The 19,579-nt window shown below is 35.2% G+C and overlaps 1 protein-coding gene across 1 annotated transcript in view; it reads left to right on the top strand.

Moving 5' to 3' along the window:
• The first annotated feature begins 3,918 nt into the window (after window positions 1-3,918).
• Window positions 3,919-19,579, top strand: part of LOC149421054 (ATP-binding cassette subfamily G member 4-like) — an 87,524-nt gene continuing 71,863 nt past the window's right edge. Inside the window, exon 1 of the mRNA XM_089635768.1 lies at window positions 3,919-5,260. Within this exon, the coding sequence (XP_089491894.1) occupies window positions 4,843-5,260 (418 nt within the window). The 5' untranslated portion in view covers window positions 3,919-4,842. The remainder of the gene's footprint in view (window positions 5,261-19,579) is intronic.

Genomic DNA, 19,579 nt, shown 5'->3' with positions numbered 1-19,579 from the left:
CGAATCATAACCAAAGTTATATTGTTTAGTGACAGCTCATGACTTCTGAGTGTGATAGAGTGCTAAGTTTGAAAAATTCGACATTATTGATGTTGTTTAGTCCAAAACGTTTTTTTTTTCGAAAGTTCATTTTTAAACGAAGATTTTCAGGAAATTTCTCTTTGACCGTGCGCCACACGGATGTCCCGAAAATCTTCATACAAAAAAACTGAATTTTCGAAAATAAAGACGATTTCGGCTACAGCAACATCAATAATGCCATTTTTGTAATATTAGCACTCTAGTTCACTCAAAAGTCACGAGCTGCCACTGTCTTGAGGTGATTTTTCACAAAAACGGAGCCAAACAAGTTATTATTACTCAATATGTAACACAAAAAATATGCGGTGGAAACAAAAACTTTACATTTCTACTTTGTACTTGATACTTAGTACAATCATGTGTTATAATTTTTTTATATCATAAATTCAATAAAAAATGTATGTGTTTATTAAGGAGCATTAATAATAAAAAAACATAAACAAAAATAATAATTTTATTTATGAAAGATGGGCAAACGTAGGTTCAAATATCACAAGCTATCCAATAAAATTTATATAGTCAGATAAGCTTCAACAAATATATGATAACAAGTCTGATATGAGAGTAGGTACGGTAATAATATTGGCCAATGAATTTATATATATGTTTTTTTATAACAAATCTCGCGGCCGGGGTCCAATGACAAAATTAATGTTTTTAGTTTATTATGATGATCATTTTATACATATTAATTCATTTGATTATTTTCACTGAACAAAAATGCCTATGCAAATACTTCCTCCCAGGCCAGGACACTGCCTCATGTGATATTTCTGAAAGATCCCAGAATATGATATTTATTTTTTAAGTCTTTCTCCCTAATATGACTAGGTATCAATGAAATACGAGTTGTTATATCAGAATTAAGTTTTAGGTATTATCAAAGCCTTGGTTCGTTGGCTCCTTGGCGCCTTGGCAAATCGGCGCCTGGAGCGGCTGCTCCTCTTGCGACAGCATAGGGCCGGCCTGAGGTCACCCACACAGTATCTTAGTATCTAGGTACAGGTCTATCATTCATAGTTGACTGTATCACAGTGATCACACAGATTCATAACTCACATAATACAGTGTGTTCCATTTAGAATTTAATAAATATAAAACAATTAATAATTATTTAACAATTCACGTTCGAAGCCAAAACTTGTTGAAGTCGGTTAGAGGTATAGGATGTATTTTGGCATGCCGAATATTTTGATAAATCAGATGAAAAGTAAAATAAACAATTTAAAGCAGAAAAACTGACATAAATAACTATGCGAACTTAAAATAATGATAGGTACCTACCTGAGATTATTCGACACTTGCGATATCACGCACCCGATCGATCTGAAATCGATATGAATAGGACACGGTGTAAACTTCCTAACAATATTATTTTACAGGCATAATATACACTTGCTGTTCCTCTTCCGCTAATGACAACAAGTAGGCGTAAACAAGACAATGGTCTGTTCTTCGCCGGTTGGAATTCCAAGCTTTTTTGCAACCAACTGTCGCTGCATTATCCATATATACACTCTCCGTGAGACTATCGAGAATCGAGAGTGCCCGACTAATCGTTTTTCGCATCAGCTCGCCTGCGCTTCGTTCCGTACCTGTTTTTGTAGCGTCAAAGGAAGTTAGGCGAGCTGTCACGGTGGAAGGGGTCATGGTGTACAGGGCGAACGCAGCAACTATACAGCAAATAAACAATCAATAACAAAGCTACGCGATACGAGAAGTCATAAGCGCCCTTCAGGTGATTTTCTCAGGAAAACGGCGCCATACAAATTTTCTTTTCCGATTTTATGTCCGGGTTAAATCTTCCTCACAGGAAAAACTAAACCCTTCCACACACTTTTCCACAAATGATTATCTAGTCAATCAACATTATGCAAGTGCATTATATAAGCAAAAAAAAACAAAACAATACAAGAACAACACGTCAACTCACCAGAGATCAAATGGGAAAATAATTCACCGACTCCAGCTATTTTCATATCAGAGGGTTCGGCTCGGTAGAACTCCTAACAAGGCTATAAATCCTACTGATCCCTCAACGTAAATATTTAAAAAATCTTTCGTTATCCTACATGTATTTAAAATTAATATATATTATAAACTATATAATATACCTATAGTCATTTTAAATATATATTGTAAACTATATAATATATAGTCATTTTAAATATATATTATAAACTATATAGTCATTTTAAATATACTATATGTATAATCCAATTATTATTATTATTATTATTAAGAGCTCGGCTCCCTCGCCACGGGTATCGATAGCTTTAAATCCAGGCGTTCTTGTTAAAAAAACACCGGGTTATAAAGAAAATACAATTTTCACATCAATCTTAAATTTTAGAGTGATTTTTTTAGAATAATATATATTGTGAAGGCTCTTAGAATAATATATATTCTAGGAACCTTCGTTTACAGCCCCGGCCCTGTAAAAACCACAAGGGCCCTCTCAGTAAGGCTGTATTATCAGCACCTTAGTTCCTAGGGTCCTTATGGTCCTTGGCGCCTTTGCAAGTCGGCGCCCGGAGCGGACAGCCAACTCCAACAGCCGACTACGTTTTTTTATGAATAAAAAAAAGAAAAACAGGGTTTATATTAATCCTCTTGTAATATACATGTATTTATTAAACTTTGTGTATTTATTAAACCTCTGTGGTGCTGTGGTTTCGTGTAAGCGTACAAAATTTTAACCACTTCAAATTTCGACACTGATAATAAATTACAGTGATTAGTGATTAGATTACCGTCGCACATGGTATTTTTTTTCAGACTTGCATGTCTACCATTAGTTTAGTATCATTACACCGCTTGGAAGGCAAAAAAGGGAATATCCTATCCACTTCTTTTATAATATCTTGGTTGCGATCGCATTCGTGGGCGCTTTTATTTTGTCTTCTGTACACAATAACCATTTCTGTTTATTATCAGAGCGATTGTGAGAGGTTATACAAAGTATTGTGTTGATCGATGGCTGTCTCGTGTTTTATCTTTCTAATCGTATCGCCAACAGCGAAAACGTGATAATTAAGTAATGCCTAAATATTGGATTTGCGCATAGTCCAAATAATCTTTTTCAAAGTACCTAATAAAGATGTGAAACAAATGAAACGTTACGTAATACAGAACATCGAATTCAGTATGTAGAAATTGTTCAACTGAGTGAGTTTTTTGTGATGTTGTAATATTCAGTGATAGTTTTGTTGAGAATCTGTTGAGATTGAAACCGAACAGCTTTGTTTTCATATCGACCCGCTTGTAAACAAAGGCGCACGAAAGTGACAGCTAGTGTTTGAGGGTACAGCCGCTGCGAGCGCTGGCGGCGCTCAGCTGTTGGGAGTAATGGTTAGTACACACGCAAAGCTCACATCAACAGATAATATAAAGCACAATAGCGCTCGCCATACAATCCCATACAGACCCGACACACGTAAAAAGATAACGCGCTATAAGTGTGGTTCTGAACTTCGCTAACCGAATTTATTTTACGTAACCGCTCCCGACGCGATATTTGAAAAGTTATGCGTCCCCCTCTCCGCCGCAAAAAGGAGAGGGGGTCATTTTAATTACGGAGCTACCAACTAAGTTCCGTGTTCCCTTAGTAAAGTTGTCACTTTGACAGATGAAATTATGTTCCTCGGCCGCTCTCGAATTCAACTGACCCCCTCTCCTACCATAGGTACAAATATTTGATAGCGTCGTGTGTCGGTAGAAAAGATGATGCGCTGTACATTAACTTTTGATGTGAGCTTTGCGTGTGTACTAACCATAAGTGCGTTCCGTTGTTTTGTCATCCTTCTGTCTGCTGTCAGTTGCGCCGCGGAATACCGCTAGAAGACGTACGCTGTGCTCGTGTTTACACACAAGGACGTAGTTCGAGAACAAAGAGAGCCAGTCCGTACGGTTTTCACTCTTGTCAGAAGTCAGAACGAGCGCGTTTTCAGACGGGGTTGGACCGCGGATCGGTAAATTCGGTATCTTCCACTGTAAATAAATACGCGGGTCTGTGCTTCGAAGTAAATCAAATAATATGTGGAATTGTGAAAGTGTAAAGTGTTTATTAGATTAAATCAATGTTTCAATTCCGCGAATAGGTTGTTATTAATATTTTTTAATTTCAATATTATTCCAGCGCTATTGCTCAATAACTGGACATGAACATTGTGTCTTTCAACTGATAAGCTTAAGTTATACTGCATTTCTCCAAGTGAAACATCATTAAACGATAGGTTTTATAATCATTTCAGACCAGTGTGTATGTACGTTACTGTCTGTCTCCAAATTCTATATCCTATCGCTCTTAACGTGTTAAACTAAATCACGCAAGTCAACAGTAAGCTTATGATAAGTTAATTCAAGATTGCGCGTTTTCAAAACATCGTGTGGCTGCTGTCAAAAAATACATGTTAAATTCGTTATTATCGAGCATTATGTTCTTTAAAGAGTGACACCCCGGAAGAAAGATATCGCCCTTGATAACACGTGCAAGTAATACGTCTGATTAGCCTAGTATTATGCAGCCGTTGACCGATTAACAGCTGATTTTATGCTAAATGAAGTACCATTTACGTGTTTCCCCTATCTCAACGACAATACACAGCCAGCAATATAGACATACAGTCCTGAAAACCGTCCGCTGTCCAGCTTCAGTCAACTAGGAATTCTTTACACTCGCTCGAGTGTGTTCAGGGAGTTCCCAATGTCCCTTGTTGTAGACTTGCATTGAATCCGGACGTGTCGCTGGATGATCTCAGCATGTCTCACTCCTTTGGGGGGCCTCAGGGGGACCCGGTAGCCGCAGCTCCAGTGACCGTGGGCCATAGGAGACACCAGAGCGCAGGCCTCGTGGTCCTGCCCCAGGATGTGTACATCAACGAGAGCAGAAAGACTAACGAGTTCAGTAGTGTCGGGTGCTTGGACTCCAATTGCAGTGATCCCCAGGGATCCCAATTCTGTGGTGATTTGACTAGTGTGAAAGGAGGTGCCAGTGTGAGGAGTTTGACTAGCAAGAGAACAGCCGCGCAGAAGTTGGAACCTCTGAGGGGATGCAATGTCATCCCCCTAGAGATCCCTCTCGTCACCGGAGAGGCGTTCGCCACTAGAAACTCGAGGAATATAGATCTCTGCTTCAAGAACATCTCTTATTCTGTTCCCACCGGAATCTTACGGAGAGGTAAGCAAGTTCATACCTCTTACAGCTTTATTTGTTCGGAGAAATCACACTGAATTACAGAAGGTCCCATGGGTACCTATACTACTTAGCATTGAAAGATTCCTCTTAGTTTCAGGAAACTGTAACATGTTTGTCATCTCTCAATTCGAATGCGTGATGGTTTGTCACTCATTGTAATTTTATTGCAAGTAATGAATCACCCGGAATTATCGTGCGGAGTTTCAGATTATAAAAAAGCTCTCCCAACAAAGCATAAAACAATAACATTGCTATCAGCTGCTGCATGTGGCGATATTCCAAGAAAGCGAGAACAATCTGAAACAAGTTTTATTATGTTACAAAATACAAGCATCTCCTTCGAGTAGTGGTTGACACTGACATGACTCGTTCTTTCAGATAAGCTATTGACTTCTATGATGAAATGTTTTCGAAATGATTGGCAGTAAACCTAAATTTTCATGGAAACATTGTCAGATCAAAATACGATTTGCAAAGGACACTGAACCTTGACCCTTCAAAGTTTGGGTCAGCTGCAGGAGTAGGATATTAAATACATACGTTACAAAATTGGCGGTAGCTTTACAAGAATGTATAAAGCTAGTCCAGCATAAATAAGGTCACACAAATTACAAAAGAGTTTTATTTAGCACGATTCATTTTTCGCCATCCTGATAATTTAGCATGGAATCTCGAAGGAGAAGCTGTGCACACACTGCACACCGGACTTTCAGTGAATTGTGAACGCTAGTCAGATTCGTGCCGAAGAAACCATACGGTTATACGGGCACACGCGAGATGAAACTCAAGCTGAGTCGCGATTTAAGGAAAAGTTCCTTTGTCAATTTAATTCCTTTGAAATTTTGTCCTGTTTTTACGCATGTCTATGATTAAAAGTTGACCTTCATTTCTATTTCGTTCTTTCTTCTTATAAAATCTGTTGATCGATAGTCGATAGACCTCAGAAATCTCTCATTATGTTTGTGGACAACTTTATTCCAGACCCATTCAATTTAGACATATCCACAATGGAAAAATTACCTAATCCGTGCAAATTGATGTCCTATCGTTCGTCGCATTATTTTTTTTATGTGTCGTATCGTTGTATATTTGATATTTCTTTAAAAATGCTAGATCAATCTACCTAATCCGCAGTTCATAACCTTGATAATGTCTTCTTTATGCCCGAATCCTCACTTTATACACAGTTCCTCGAAATGTTGTTTTTCTTGATTTTACAACCTATTAGCAGTGGCGTAGCTAGGTAACCAAGGGCCCTGGGGCAAATTAAAAAATGGGGCCCCACTGCTATGTAAACTGATTAGGTATTATCAAATAAAAATATGAAATGTGGTTCCTCCAAACCCTCCGCTCTTATGTGTGTCATGCAAACATCATCCACGTTCACATGTTCGGCGGCGGAGGTATCTCCAACTGCAATAATAGTCTAATCTTCTTCAGAAGCTTCTCAACCAACACTGCAGTTACCACATTATTTGAGTCACTATCGAAAGAAATATTTTGGCCAGATGTACTTGCAGAAGGCTGACTAAAAATCTTGTCAATTTTGGGCAATTTTTTTTTACTATCTTCTCTTTCTTGGCGTTGTTTGCGTTTAAATGCACCACTGGGTTTCTTCTTTTTATCTATATTTTAATACGCTACAAGTGTCGTTGGGGAATGAGGCACATATATACTATCCGTCAAATTGACAACACTGCCAACCTACAGAAAGAATTTAGGGGAATTCCCTAGGCATAACTTTTGAATCTCTCTCAATTGAGTTGTCATGATTAAAGTGGAGTTGCAAGTTGCAACCTGTCATATTTATTTTGAATTTGGAAATTGGAGAAATTTCCAAAAGTTCAGTTCGATCGAGATTTCTGGTAAGGATTCGAGGGCCCCCTGAGCTTGAGGGCCCCGGGGCACTGCCCCGCGTAGCCCCTAGGTAGCTACGCCACTGCCTATTAGGCAAATGAATAGAATGAATATTTGTATAATTTATTACTTCCATTCACTTTTGCAATGTAATGTCGACATCTTCTGACGAATTATTTTGTTTCTTATTTGCCCGACTGAAGTAAAATCAAATATTTATAATTTATAACTGTAAGGAATTGTTGCATTATTAAACCGGCGTGCGCAAGTAAATTTTATTTGATTAATTTGTGTTATTTCACAAATTACTCTGTAAAATAATAATATTTGCGTCACGTTCCAGAGTGGAAGTTACTCTCAGTATCGACCTGGTGTAAGATCACCATTCAGAATTGAAAAGTTGTTTGAAGTGGCTTTGGCCGTGTTTGGTGACCAGATCTGAATAGCCAGGTACTTCCCCACCTTCCTCCCCCCATCTCCTCTCCCGCTCCCTTCTACCTCACAACATACCCCAATTGGAAATGCCTAAAAAAATTTTTTTTTTTTAAAACATCCGTTAGGGAAAATGTCAATTAAATTAACTATTTTTTACATTAACTTCACACGGGAGACCCTGAGGAAAATAATTTTCTTTGGGGCCTAAGTCATCTCTGGGGATGCTGTGTGGAGGTACATTTTAAGTAGAGGCAGGAGTGAACATGGGTCTTGAAGAGACCCACTTGTGCGCACTTGTGTTTCTTGAGTCAGCAGTTGTGCACTATTAAAGTATCTGCGGGCCCTGTACATTAAACCCATAATTTTGTTAAAATATCTTTGTCAGGGTTCGGAGCAATGATATATAACACCCATAGTGGACTAGATCGCCAACCTGGCGGCCATTGCCGTAGGAATTTGAAGCCATCTTGAAAGAGTCAGATTACGGCGGGAATTCAAAATACATGCATTCTATCGTACATTAAGAACATATTTTTATGTAGTATATTATCAGTTATAATATACTACATTATATTATTATTATTATATTCATGTAGTATATTATCAGTTATAATATACTACATGAATATACATTAAATAATATTAAATTAATACCAGTATCACATCTTCGTGACTTGGGTGTAATATTCGATGAAAACTTGTCATTCATTGAACACATCAACTATATATCTAATAAGGCTTTAAAGATGCTTGGCTTCCTTTGCAGAACTTTAACTAATATTAACTTAATTTTAAGTCCATAGATTGTATGAGAACCCTCTATATTTCATTAGTCAGAAGTCAATTGGAGTATAATTCACCTATTTGGTCCCCTTTATATAAAGTTCACTCCAATAATATAGAAAGAGTTCACCACAAATTCCTTAAGTACGTAAATTTTAAGCTCGGAATTCCTATTGATTACATTAATTATGTCAGTTTGATGAATCAATTGCATCTAATAACACTGTCTGACAGGAGAATTATTTCAGACCTGGTTGTGTTACACAGAGTCATTAACAACTTAATTGATAGTCCTGCCATCTTTGCCACTATTAAACTACATGTGCCGACTAGGAATACAAGACAAAATATAACATTTTTCTGTAATACATACTCGACCAACTATCAGACACACTCACTGACCAATAGGATGCATGATCTGGGCAACAAGTTTGGGGGCGCTATTGATTTATTTATTAAAATATTGAAGACAATATTAGTGATTTCTAAACGAAAATTTGAAACAGAAAAATCAGAAAAGGAAACGGTCACATCTGGGACTCGAACCCAGGACCCTTGTCTTTCCGGGACAGTGTTCTACCAACTGAGCTAATGGGACCCTATTCCCCTCGGTCACTTTTAACTGTATTATACTTCGAATAAGAACTACTAACATTATCTTCATTTTTTCACCGCACATTTTTATTGGCAACTATAGTTGCCAATCAAAATGTGTGAAATCACTAATATTGTCTTCAATATTTAAATATTACAATTTGAGGTTTTACTCAATAAAGTTATTCCGAAAAATAAAAAAGATTTATTTATTGACTCCATATATAGAATGTACACCATAATCTACACCAACACTTTGTTGAATCCTACAAATTTGAGTAGCGTTGGTAAATTAGTTTTAATGTTTTGTCTTATATGTAGTGTTGTTGTAATTAATTTTTTACTTTATGTTACTCTTACGTTTTACTAATTTTGCTACATATTTTTTAATATTTTCTTATTATACTTGTAATCACTATTTTACAAATGTGTATTTTGTACCTTCTTTAAAATGGAATATATCTATTTACTGTCAATATCTCCTGTATAATACTTATTCTACTATGTACACTGCATCATGTATCACTTCTATGTAAAAGCCTTTTTAGGCGTATATATATATATAAATAAATAAATAAATATTTGTTTAAACATCTTTTTATGAAATGTATAAGTACTATATTTCTAATTAAATTCTAATTTTCTCTTCTTGTCGCGTCTGTTGGTGCAACCCCATGCTGCACACGCCACAACCATGGTTCAAACAATCCAAAATATTTAATTAAACTTGATAAACTTGCAATCAATTCTCCATTGTACACAAGCAGGCAAATCACGGCTGACCTTTACAAGATGGCGGATGGGCTCTTCAAATCACTACGGGCGCTGCTATACGGGAGGTAGGGTGATTGGCGATCTAGTCTACTATGGGTGTTATATATCTATGGTTCGGAGGATAATATACAGGGTGTCTGTGGGTAAAGTGCACAAACTTCGTGAGGTGATTCTACATGATGGTAGAAGTAAAAAAGATGAATAAATTTTTTAGAAATTTGGTTTTTTTTTCCCATGCAAAAATATTTTTCCATAGAAGAATATTATTTTCTCCACACAAGCAATTAAACTTTTGTACCTAAAAACTGGTGACCGGATAAATCATCACAATTATAATTCATCACATCTTTAAAAAGTTATATAAAATCATGGAAAGTGATGAAACAAAAACTTTATTAACTGGGTTAGGTTAGGTTAAAAGATTTTTTTTCATCGTTTCTAATGACTTTATATCACTTTTTAAAAGTGTGTTGAATTGTCACTGTGTTGAGTTATCATGGAACCTTAAAAACTACGTTAAAACGTTGAAATTTCGAAAAAGTTATTTGTCACATCCTGTATATCATAAATAATTTAGTTTATTTTTTTATGTGATACCTAACAAGAACGCCCTTCTCTGTACGGTGTAAAGGCAGTGGAGCTATGTCGCCACCCGATTGGGCAGCGTTGTGAGGCGGGTTAAGATAGGGGCTGTAGGAATAGATTTATTAATGCCTGTCTTGAAGAGTCCCAGTATTCCCACACAAATAACTTGTTTGTAGATATCCTAAATTTTATTATTTCCCCCAAGGTAAAGGTTTATTAATATTATTTGCAACTTATCTTTATTTATCTATTGATTATTAATTAATAATTGCATGTATGCAACACACGTATAAATGCCCTTGGACAGCAAAAAACGTAAAAAACAATAGCTGCTACTTAAATTATGTGTGTAAATTATTTTATTATCTGTGATTGAGATATACTTTTATTCTATGTAATATTATTTACATTAATATATTATTCGCGATCGGCATATTCGAGATATTATATGATTTATGAATGGTCGATTATTTCAATAATAATATTTTTTTTATGCATATTACATATTATATATATAACATTAAAAATATGCATTTTTTTCAATGAACCGAATATTTCAAAATAAGCCGTTATAATCATTCGAAACATTTATTTTCTAAAGTGATGGGTATACAAGGTGGGGCAAAAGTAATCACCCTATTGGAAAACACTATAACTTTTGCAAATGGCGCCAAATGTCAATTCGATTTTGACATTTATGAAGTAAACAAACGCAGAATACAAATCGACAAGACATGAATCGATTGTGGATTAAATAAACAAATTTCACAAGCACTACCAAAGTTTATCATTAAAAAAATTCGGGTGATTACTTGCCCCATCCTGTATATCCATTCGAAGGTTAGATACGATTTTAAAATAAACTGTTCAGATGGATTCGAATCGAATCCAAAACCTTAATGAGGTGTTCGAGCGATTCATTCGAAACTTCGTTCTATTTTTTTTTAAATCAAAAATGTCGATTATCACTTGTTTTCGAATAATATAACCTTCCGATTATGCCCATCACTAATTTATTCACATCAACATCTCTTTTTAATAACTCATCATGCTTGGGCTCATGGCTCATCTTTTGTCATCCATTTTAGGGCACCATTCATTTAGTTCCTTGTTAACTAACATCCAGAATCGTTGAACCTGTCGGACACAAAGACTTCTTTAAAGTACAGCGCCCCTGAGGCGAAATGACTAATGTCCATACGGTTATCTTTTTTCTTTTGAACTTCAATCTTTGTCCCTTGTAAAGAATTTACCACTTAGTGGTGTCACCTAGAATCCTAGGAAATATTTTTTTCTATGGTTCTACCACTGAGAATTCCGTTCTATCGTCTATCGTTATATGCCTTATTACCTCGATTATAAAAAAGAGTGAAAGGTTTCAATGAAGTTATCACCCGTAATAAGTATTATTGTGTTATTTATATGTTGATAGAGTGAGATGAATGTACATTGTACCGCATATGTAAAGAATATATGTATAATAACCGCGCCTAATCATCAGACGATCTTCTGCTAGCTACACGTGTTTGTTTTGCAGGTGAAAATGCTATTTATTTCTCTGGTTTGCGTATCAATACGTGCCACTATTGCTTGTCACGAGCCAATATTAAACGACTATATTATTTTTAGAATGCACTTGTAATTACCAGATTTGATACTTGCTTCATTATTGCGTAGGTATATATGTCGTTTGTAGACAGTACTGTACACCATATTATTTATACAGTGATGACATTCGATTCCTGTAACAACAGATTTAAGATAAAGGTCTTACTTTTTAACGTATATAACGTATTTGAATCATCTTGTTTCGGTTTTTTTTAACGAAAAATCCCGATACGTCACTTCATCGTTCTTCAGATATAATTCAATTTTTAAAAACAAACTTGACTTTTTCAAGTACAATTACTGGCGAAAAACATTGGCATAGAAGAAAATTATCTTTTTCTCGTAAGGCGCCGTGAGGTGCAGTCCAATGACTGTTGATACACATACCCAATATATGCCTAGACCAAATTCTTTGATCGTCGCGAGGCGCAGTCCAATTTTGTGTAGTAATTGTTACACAATTGTTGCTCTTGAATTACACAATAACTCCCATGATGCACGGTGCTTGAGCCAGTACCTACACGTAGAAAACTTACTGATACAAAATACTGTTAACATATCTGGTCAAATTATTCGTTTTCCTGTTAAAAATGGGACTGCAGGCCTTTAACGAATAAATTGACAGAGTTCCTAACAATGTATCAGTTAAAATCGAATATTTTTTGTGGATAGCGGAACACGTGTTTATACAAATTCTGATGTTGTCCAATTCCGTCATGATATTTATTAGAAAAAGAACACATGTTCTGGATATATTATTTACCTAAAATGTACGCGTTGCGTGTGGTGTTGCTGTGTTGTGATGTTTTGGTTTTGGGTAAGTGGTGTGTGGAGGGGGGTGTGGTGTGGGGGCAAGCGAGGAAGCTAAACCGACCTTCTTTACAACTGGTTTTGGTGTTGAAACGATCCGTTCCTCTAATGTGGGCAACGGTAATGCCATGACTCGATAAAGGTATCTTCTGGGATAATTATATTAGAGACGTTGCACCAAAAAGAACTATAACAGCTGATGTGTGACAGTATTCTGTAATACAGGGTTTTCCAATAAGAGGTGTTATTTTGATATTCAATCGTAAAAGATCAATGGTTTCGTTGCTTGTGTGGCACGTAGCGCCGTCTTGTTGAAACCAAACGTTGTTCAGATCAATACCATCCAATTCCGGCCATAAAAAATCATTAATCATCTCACGATAGCGCAATCCATTCACCGTAACTGTTGCTCCAGCCTCATTTTCGAAAAAGTAAGGTCCAATGACTCCACCGGACCATAAACCGCACCAAACAGTCACACGTTGAGGATAGAGAGGCTTTTCAACAATAACTCTTGGGTTTTCCGAGCCCCAGATGCGACAATTTTGCTTGTTGACGAAGCCACCGAGGTGGAAATGGGCCTCATCACTCAAGATGATTTGCATTTGATTCACTCAAGTGAATTTTAATAATTTAAATGCGTTGTTGAAGCGTGTATCGTTCAATTTTTATTAATGGCGTAGTTTCTACTTGTCAAATGTCAAAAAATGACAGCTTCAAAAGTAACATCTACCGAAATAGCGGGCTATTCAAAATAACTAAGGAAATTCTTGGAATGAGGTCGAAGTATCAGCTAATAATGCCATAAATATCGTTAAACTATGGTTTGACGAAAACTTATTGACACTAAATGTCGAAAAAACCCATTTTATACCTTATAGCCTAACAGGGAATATCTCAAATGTAAATCTAAACATAAAAATTCACGAAAAAAATTGCCTCCTTAGAATCGCATCCTGTAACTTAAACTGTATAAACATTAGTAGTAAAGAAGAAATAAAATATCTTGGAATAATTATTGATAATAACATCAAATGGTAAAGTCAAATAAATTCCCCAGTAGACAGAATGAGAAAACTGATCTATATATTTTTTAGACTAAGAAATATAGTATCATTAAAAATACTAAAAGATATTTATTATGCACTTGCCCACTCTGTACTACAATATGGAATCGTGGCTTGGGGGGGTGCATATAAATCATCCCTACTCCCATTGGAAACTATTCAAAAAATATTAATAAAAATCATCTTAAAAAAGCCATATTACTACCCAACTATAAATATTTTTCAAGATTTCCCGGTTCCCCCACTTACAAAAATTTATGACAAAATTGCACTTATACAAATACATAAAGATTTCTTTAGTAAAAATAATTTACCACAATTGAATATTAGCAAAAGAATAATATCTGTTGGAGGACTAACCGTGCCACTAGCACGAACCACAACAGCACAGCATCCCTATATATTCAAGGGTGTAAAATTATTTAATAAATTACCCCTTGATATACGATCGGAAGAAAACTACGTAAAATATAAAAAAAAATTAAAATACTCTTGTACCACCTCATAACTTTACTTATTGTTTAGAAATATGTTTTTGCCTTTTCAATTCTTTGAATCATCTATTAACTAACCAATATTTTTATTACTTTTATTGTTATTTTTTGTTAAATTACAAATATTTTTAGTTTAATTTAAACAAATGTAAAAATATTTTGTTGCCCTCTCCTAAACACAAGCAGCTGCTTTATTAGGAGAGTGATTGAAATATTGGTGTTTATATTGTCATAAAATTGTAACCTTGTTTATATGTTTCAATAAAAAAAAATTTAAAAAAAACACCTCTTATTGGAAAACCCAAGATAGCAAATATTCTCTCCCTTGGTGGAAGATCTTATAATTCTGAGTAAAAACGATGCTTGAAAAGGTATGAGCCCTCACACCTGAACAGCCCATCTTTTCTTCTTCCCGTCATCCTCGCTTTCATCATCCTCACAGTGGATGATCACAACTACTTTAGTTAAGTTGACTCTAATAACGGGGGATTTGCTCGAGGCTAATATTTGAATTCATTCCGACGAATTCATAACTATAATAGCTTTTTTTTTCATACCGATACCCACGGATGTAAGTTATTAAATTGAAGATGAATACAAACAGTATCTTACAATTGAAATATTTTATATACATTTATACTTTCAAATAAAGAATTGTAAAAAAATGTCTAAAGAAACGTCACTATCTCAATGACAGTTCTTTTTTTTTTTTACTTTCTTCGTTCAGGTAGATTAGGTAGGTACCTACCATAATATATTAAAAAAATGCGAAAAAGAAAGTCCCAATAGATTTCACTCAAAAAAATAATCATTATTCAAAACGGCCACAATCTTGAAACTAAAACAGAACGTACAAACAAATTTACGTACAGACGAAATGCAAAACGATCGAATTAAAACTGGAGTTCAGTCAACAAGTAGCAATACGTATATTTTTTATTAGTTGTACCCAACTGAATTTTGTGATTGAATTTTTCCCGAATCAACCAAAATACGAGTCTTATTTTAAATTGCCTATAATAAATTCAGTAAATCTCAATAGTTAATTTATTTCTGCAAAACAAATTAACGGACAGACGAAATGCAAAACGATCGAGTTAAAACAGGACCTCGCTACGCTTAGTCAAAGAAATGTGTAGTCAATTTATAAAACAAATTCAAAATTGTATACATATATGTTAATTGACAATATTCTTTCATCCTGTTTATGAATCTCTCCGATGCGCAATTTTGTTTGCACTACATTTATATAGATATGCATATGTACTCGTATACTTGCAGCATGTGTGGGTGCATCGTGTATCATGATGCATTTAAATGTGCAATGTATCGCACTGTTGTTAGTTTACTATTTCCTATCTAAATGAAATAATTGTATACACGTGTTTACAAATCAAACACGGTTCTCAAACTTGTTTTCGAATGTAAAAAAAATAAATTACTTATTTATTTATTAATTTTCGGGAAATCGTCAGTTTACTTTATTTCAGTTTGTACATAAGTATTATATAGCCAAAATAAAACCAATTATGGATTTCCTCCTTGTGACTTTACCTCTGCTGAGACAGCATAATAAGGAATAAGTAAATTAAATTTGTAAGAAAGGAATATGAATACAAAAATTTATACAAAACAAAAGATTATATAAAACGAAAAATTTACAAAACAAAACATTTATAGCCATGGAGAGAGGTTGTAGATATAAATCAAATCATAATAGAAATATAAATAATAGAAACATAACATTATTCACAAACCATCAGAGAAATATTCTTTTATGGACCTCTTATCTTAAATATCTTATTGTTGATTGAGCTTAGCGAAGTCCTGTTTTAACTCGACCGTTTGACATTTCATCCGTCTGTAAAATTTTTTTTGTACGTTCCGGTTCCGGTTTTAAGATGTGGATGTTTTAATGGTTCAATAAAGATTCGTTTTTTTAATGTAAACTCGTCGTGTTTATTTTTTGGACGCGATGTCGACTGTTCACAGAAGTACTAGTTAGTATTTCTTTAATTTATTGTTTGTGTCAATAACTTGCTTCACCCGGTTTTTTTTGCCTTCGATTAGGATTTTTATGCCTATTACGTAATTTCTCAGGCTTCACACAGAGTTTTTTTTTTCATAATCAGACTTAGACAGTGACCTTCGTCTTGTTTTGGAGGTCAAGTGTGCAAATTTTCATTAACCTTGGAATAAAACTGTAGATTTGTATACAAATTAAATCTACGCCGCCCGCCCGTCACAAACAGACAATCAACTCTATAATATAATAGATAATGTTGGTTATTTTCATTTATTTTAAAATGACACCATTAAGTAAAGTTGCAATTATTGAAGAAGTCTATTATCTGGTTCGAGAGTTCAATATATTTTTTTACAGAGATGATAATATGTTTTATAATTGATAGTCTGACCGATTGTAGATATCCATCATTATACAGGGTTTTCCAATAAGAGGTCTTATTTTGATATTCAATCGTAAAAGATCAATGGTTTCGTTGCTTGTGTGGTACGTAGCGCCGTCTTGTTGAAAGTAAACGTTGTCCAGATCAATACCATCCAATTCCGGCTATAATAAAACATTAATCATTTCTCGATAGCGATCTATTCACCGTAACTGCTGCTCCAGCCTCATTTTCGAAAAAGTAAGGTCCAATGACTCCGCCGGACCATAAACCGCACCAAACAGTCACACGTTGAGGATATAGAGGCTTTTCAACAATAACTCTTGGGTTTTCCGAGCCCCAGATGCGACAATTTTGCTTGTTGACGAAGCAACCGAGGTGGAAATGGGCCTCATCACTCAAGATGATTTGCATTTGATTCACTCAAGTGAATTTTAATAATTTCAATGCGTTGTTGAAGCGTGTATCGTTCCATTTTTATTAATGGTGTAGTTTCTACTTGTCAAATGTCAAAAAATGACAGCTTCAAAAGTAACATCTACCGAAATAGCGGGCTATTCAAAATAACACCTCTTATTGGAAAACCCTGCATATTATGAATTTAATTTTATGGTTTTATAAAAGTCTTCCTGAGCTTCGAATGGGGTTACCATAGTCCCACTTGATCCAGACAGACATGTCTCTATGGTGGTATCACAAATAATATGTTATCCAATTTACTATTATTTTTTTACCAATATTTTCAATTTCTTCAATATATCACGAGAAGGTTAATTTATAAATGAAGGAGCATTATTTACGCATATATTTGTATATTATGATCACATTTCTCTCAATGATATTATTCACGTCCGTGAAGAATAAAAGCATTATTACAATTATTATTTATTTTCTACTCTAATGTTTTGAATTTACAAATGCATTTACATAATATTTACGTGCTAATAAATATGACGTTACCAGCTGTAGAATCCTTCAGTCCGCGAACGAACTCAACGAATTTGTTGAAGGTAACTGGCGGCCGCGCGGCTCCAAGAGGACAAGCCAAAAATGTGTATATTCTTGGTATACCTAAGATCAGGGGTGCTCAAACGGTCGATCGCGATCGACCAGTCGATCGCGAGTGCTTTTTGAGTCGATCTCGAGAAAATTTTCCCATTTTTCATGTCTTCTTTTTTATTATTTATTTGTAGCTTGTAGAATTCAATATATCGCAATCGACTAACTGACGAACATATGTCATCGTGCTTGCGATTAGCACTCGGTAATTACGTACCATCGTATGAAAAGTATGCTGAGGACATGCAGTGCCACGCTTCAACATCCAATGTCATTATTTAGTTAAGTTTATAAACTAGAACTCGTTTGTTTTTTGTAAGAACCAATAAACTTGCAATTTTGAATAAATATAAGTTTGTTCATTGACTTTTTAGTGCAGACCTCCACCTACCTTGACTAAAAAATGCATATTGCGAACTAATTTCTGTCGTTCCTCCAAATTCTATGTGGATTCGTGGCCATGCAATTATGCAACGTCCCTATATATACACTTATACCTGCGCCACGATACACCCTACCTACATAGACGACAATCCTGCATCACACATACTTGCAGCCTCTCAGAGTGGATCGATCGGAATCTAATAATATTGAGATAGATCGCCAGCAGTTCAAGTTTGAGCACCCCTGCGCTTAGATTGTAGGTAATAGGCATTAAAATCGCTTGACAAACGGAGTCTAGAAACGTTAGATTTCAAGCACAAAACTGTTTTTATTTTATTTTATAAATAATTTTATAAGAAAGCAAAAAAGCTCAAAGTCACAGATAATCTTAGCTATAATACTGTATTTTTTTAAAGTTGTTTCCTTTATGCGTTCATACATTTCTATTGAAAAAATGTTTTTTTTAGTATTTTACATTTATGTTTTTTATTGAGTAATTTATTTTTTTATTTGTATTCTACTCAAGCGAAGCGATATTACAACCTTTAATTTATCTAAAGCATATTTTTTGATATATTCATAATGTACACCAATTCGTTATAAAGATTAATCAAAATAGTGATTTAGCGACTGCTGATTATTGTAAAACCATACATATAGATAAAAAGTATTGCTTTCCCTATATTTTCCAGTACGACTTGCACAATATCTCAGCGTGCCTGTTATCGCCGGAGACCTGTGCCTACAGATGCTGTGCTAGAGATCTAGGAGGTTTTGTTGTAACCGACTGATATCTCACATCGGACAATGATCCGATATGCGTGGCCCATACTTCTAACGCCAAAGCTGACTCTCTCTATATATCTCATTGCTAATATTACATAAACCTTTTTATAATATTATTGTATGGGCTTCGTGTTTTTATTGAAAGAATTATGACTCGACCTACGGAAATCTCTTTATAACCAAAGACTAAATTATAGGGACAAGAGTGACGCCATTGGCAAAAAAAAAACACTGGGAGTTTTCACTCCCAATATGAACAGTGCATAAAGTTCAACATTAGATCGATAAAATCAATAATTGAATTCCAGTGACAATATTATTTATTTATTAAAGCAGAGACGATATACGGCTAGTTCCCGTGAGCTATTTTGCTATCTCTCATTTAACCTCATTCCATTGAAATGTTTCCAGGTCGCGTGAGTGTGCCTGTTTTCCCGCGCATAGATTCCCTGGAGGATCCTGCAGCGGTACGGGTTTTCCTATTTTCCTAGTTCCTATTTGTTTGGGTTCCCTGATGGCTACAGGTAGGAATGGTTCGCCGAAGCGATCTCGACTCTCCTCTCTACTCTCCCTTGGTTTCTCGGAAGTTCCTCTTTGTTTGGGTTCCGTGATGGCTACACGAAGGAAGAGTTCACCGAAGCGATCTCGACTCTCCTC

Source organism: Hesperophylax consimilis, chromosome 9, assembly GCF_061612785.1.
Source record: "Hesperophylax consimilis isolate HC1 chromosome 9, BYU_Hcon_1.0, whole genome shotgun sequence".
NCBI lineage: Eukaryota > Metazoa > Arthropoda > Insecta > Trichoptera > Limnephilidae > Hesperophylax > Hesperophylax consimilis.
The sequence above is the reverse complement of the archived record's forward strand: the minus strand, read 5'-3'. Positions and strand labels throughout refer to the sequence as shown.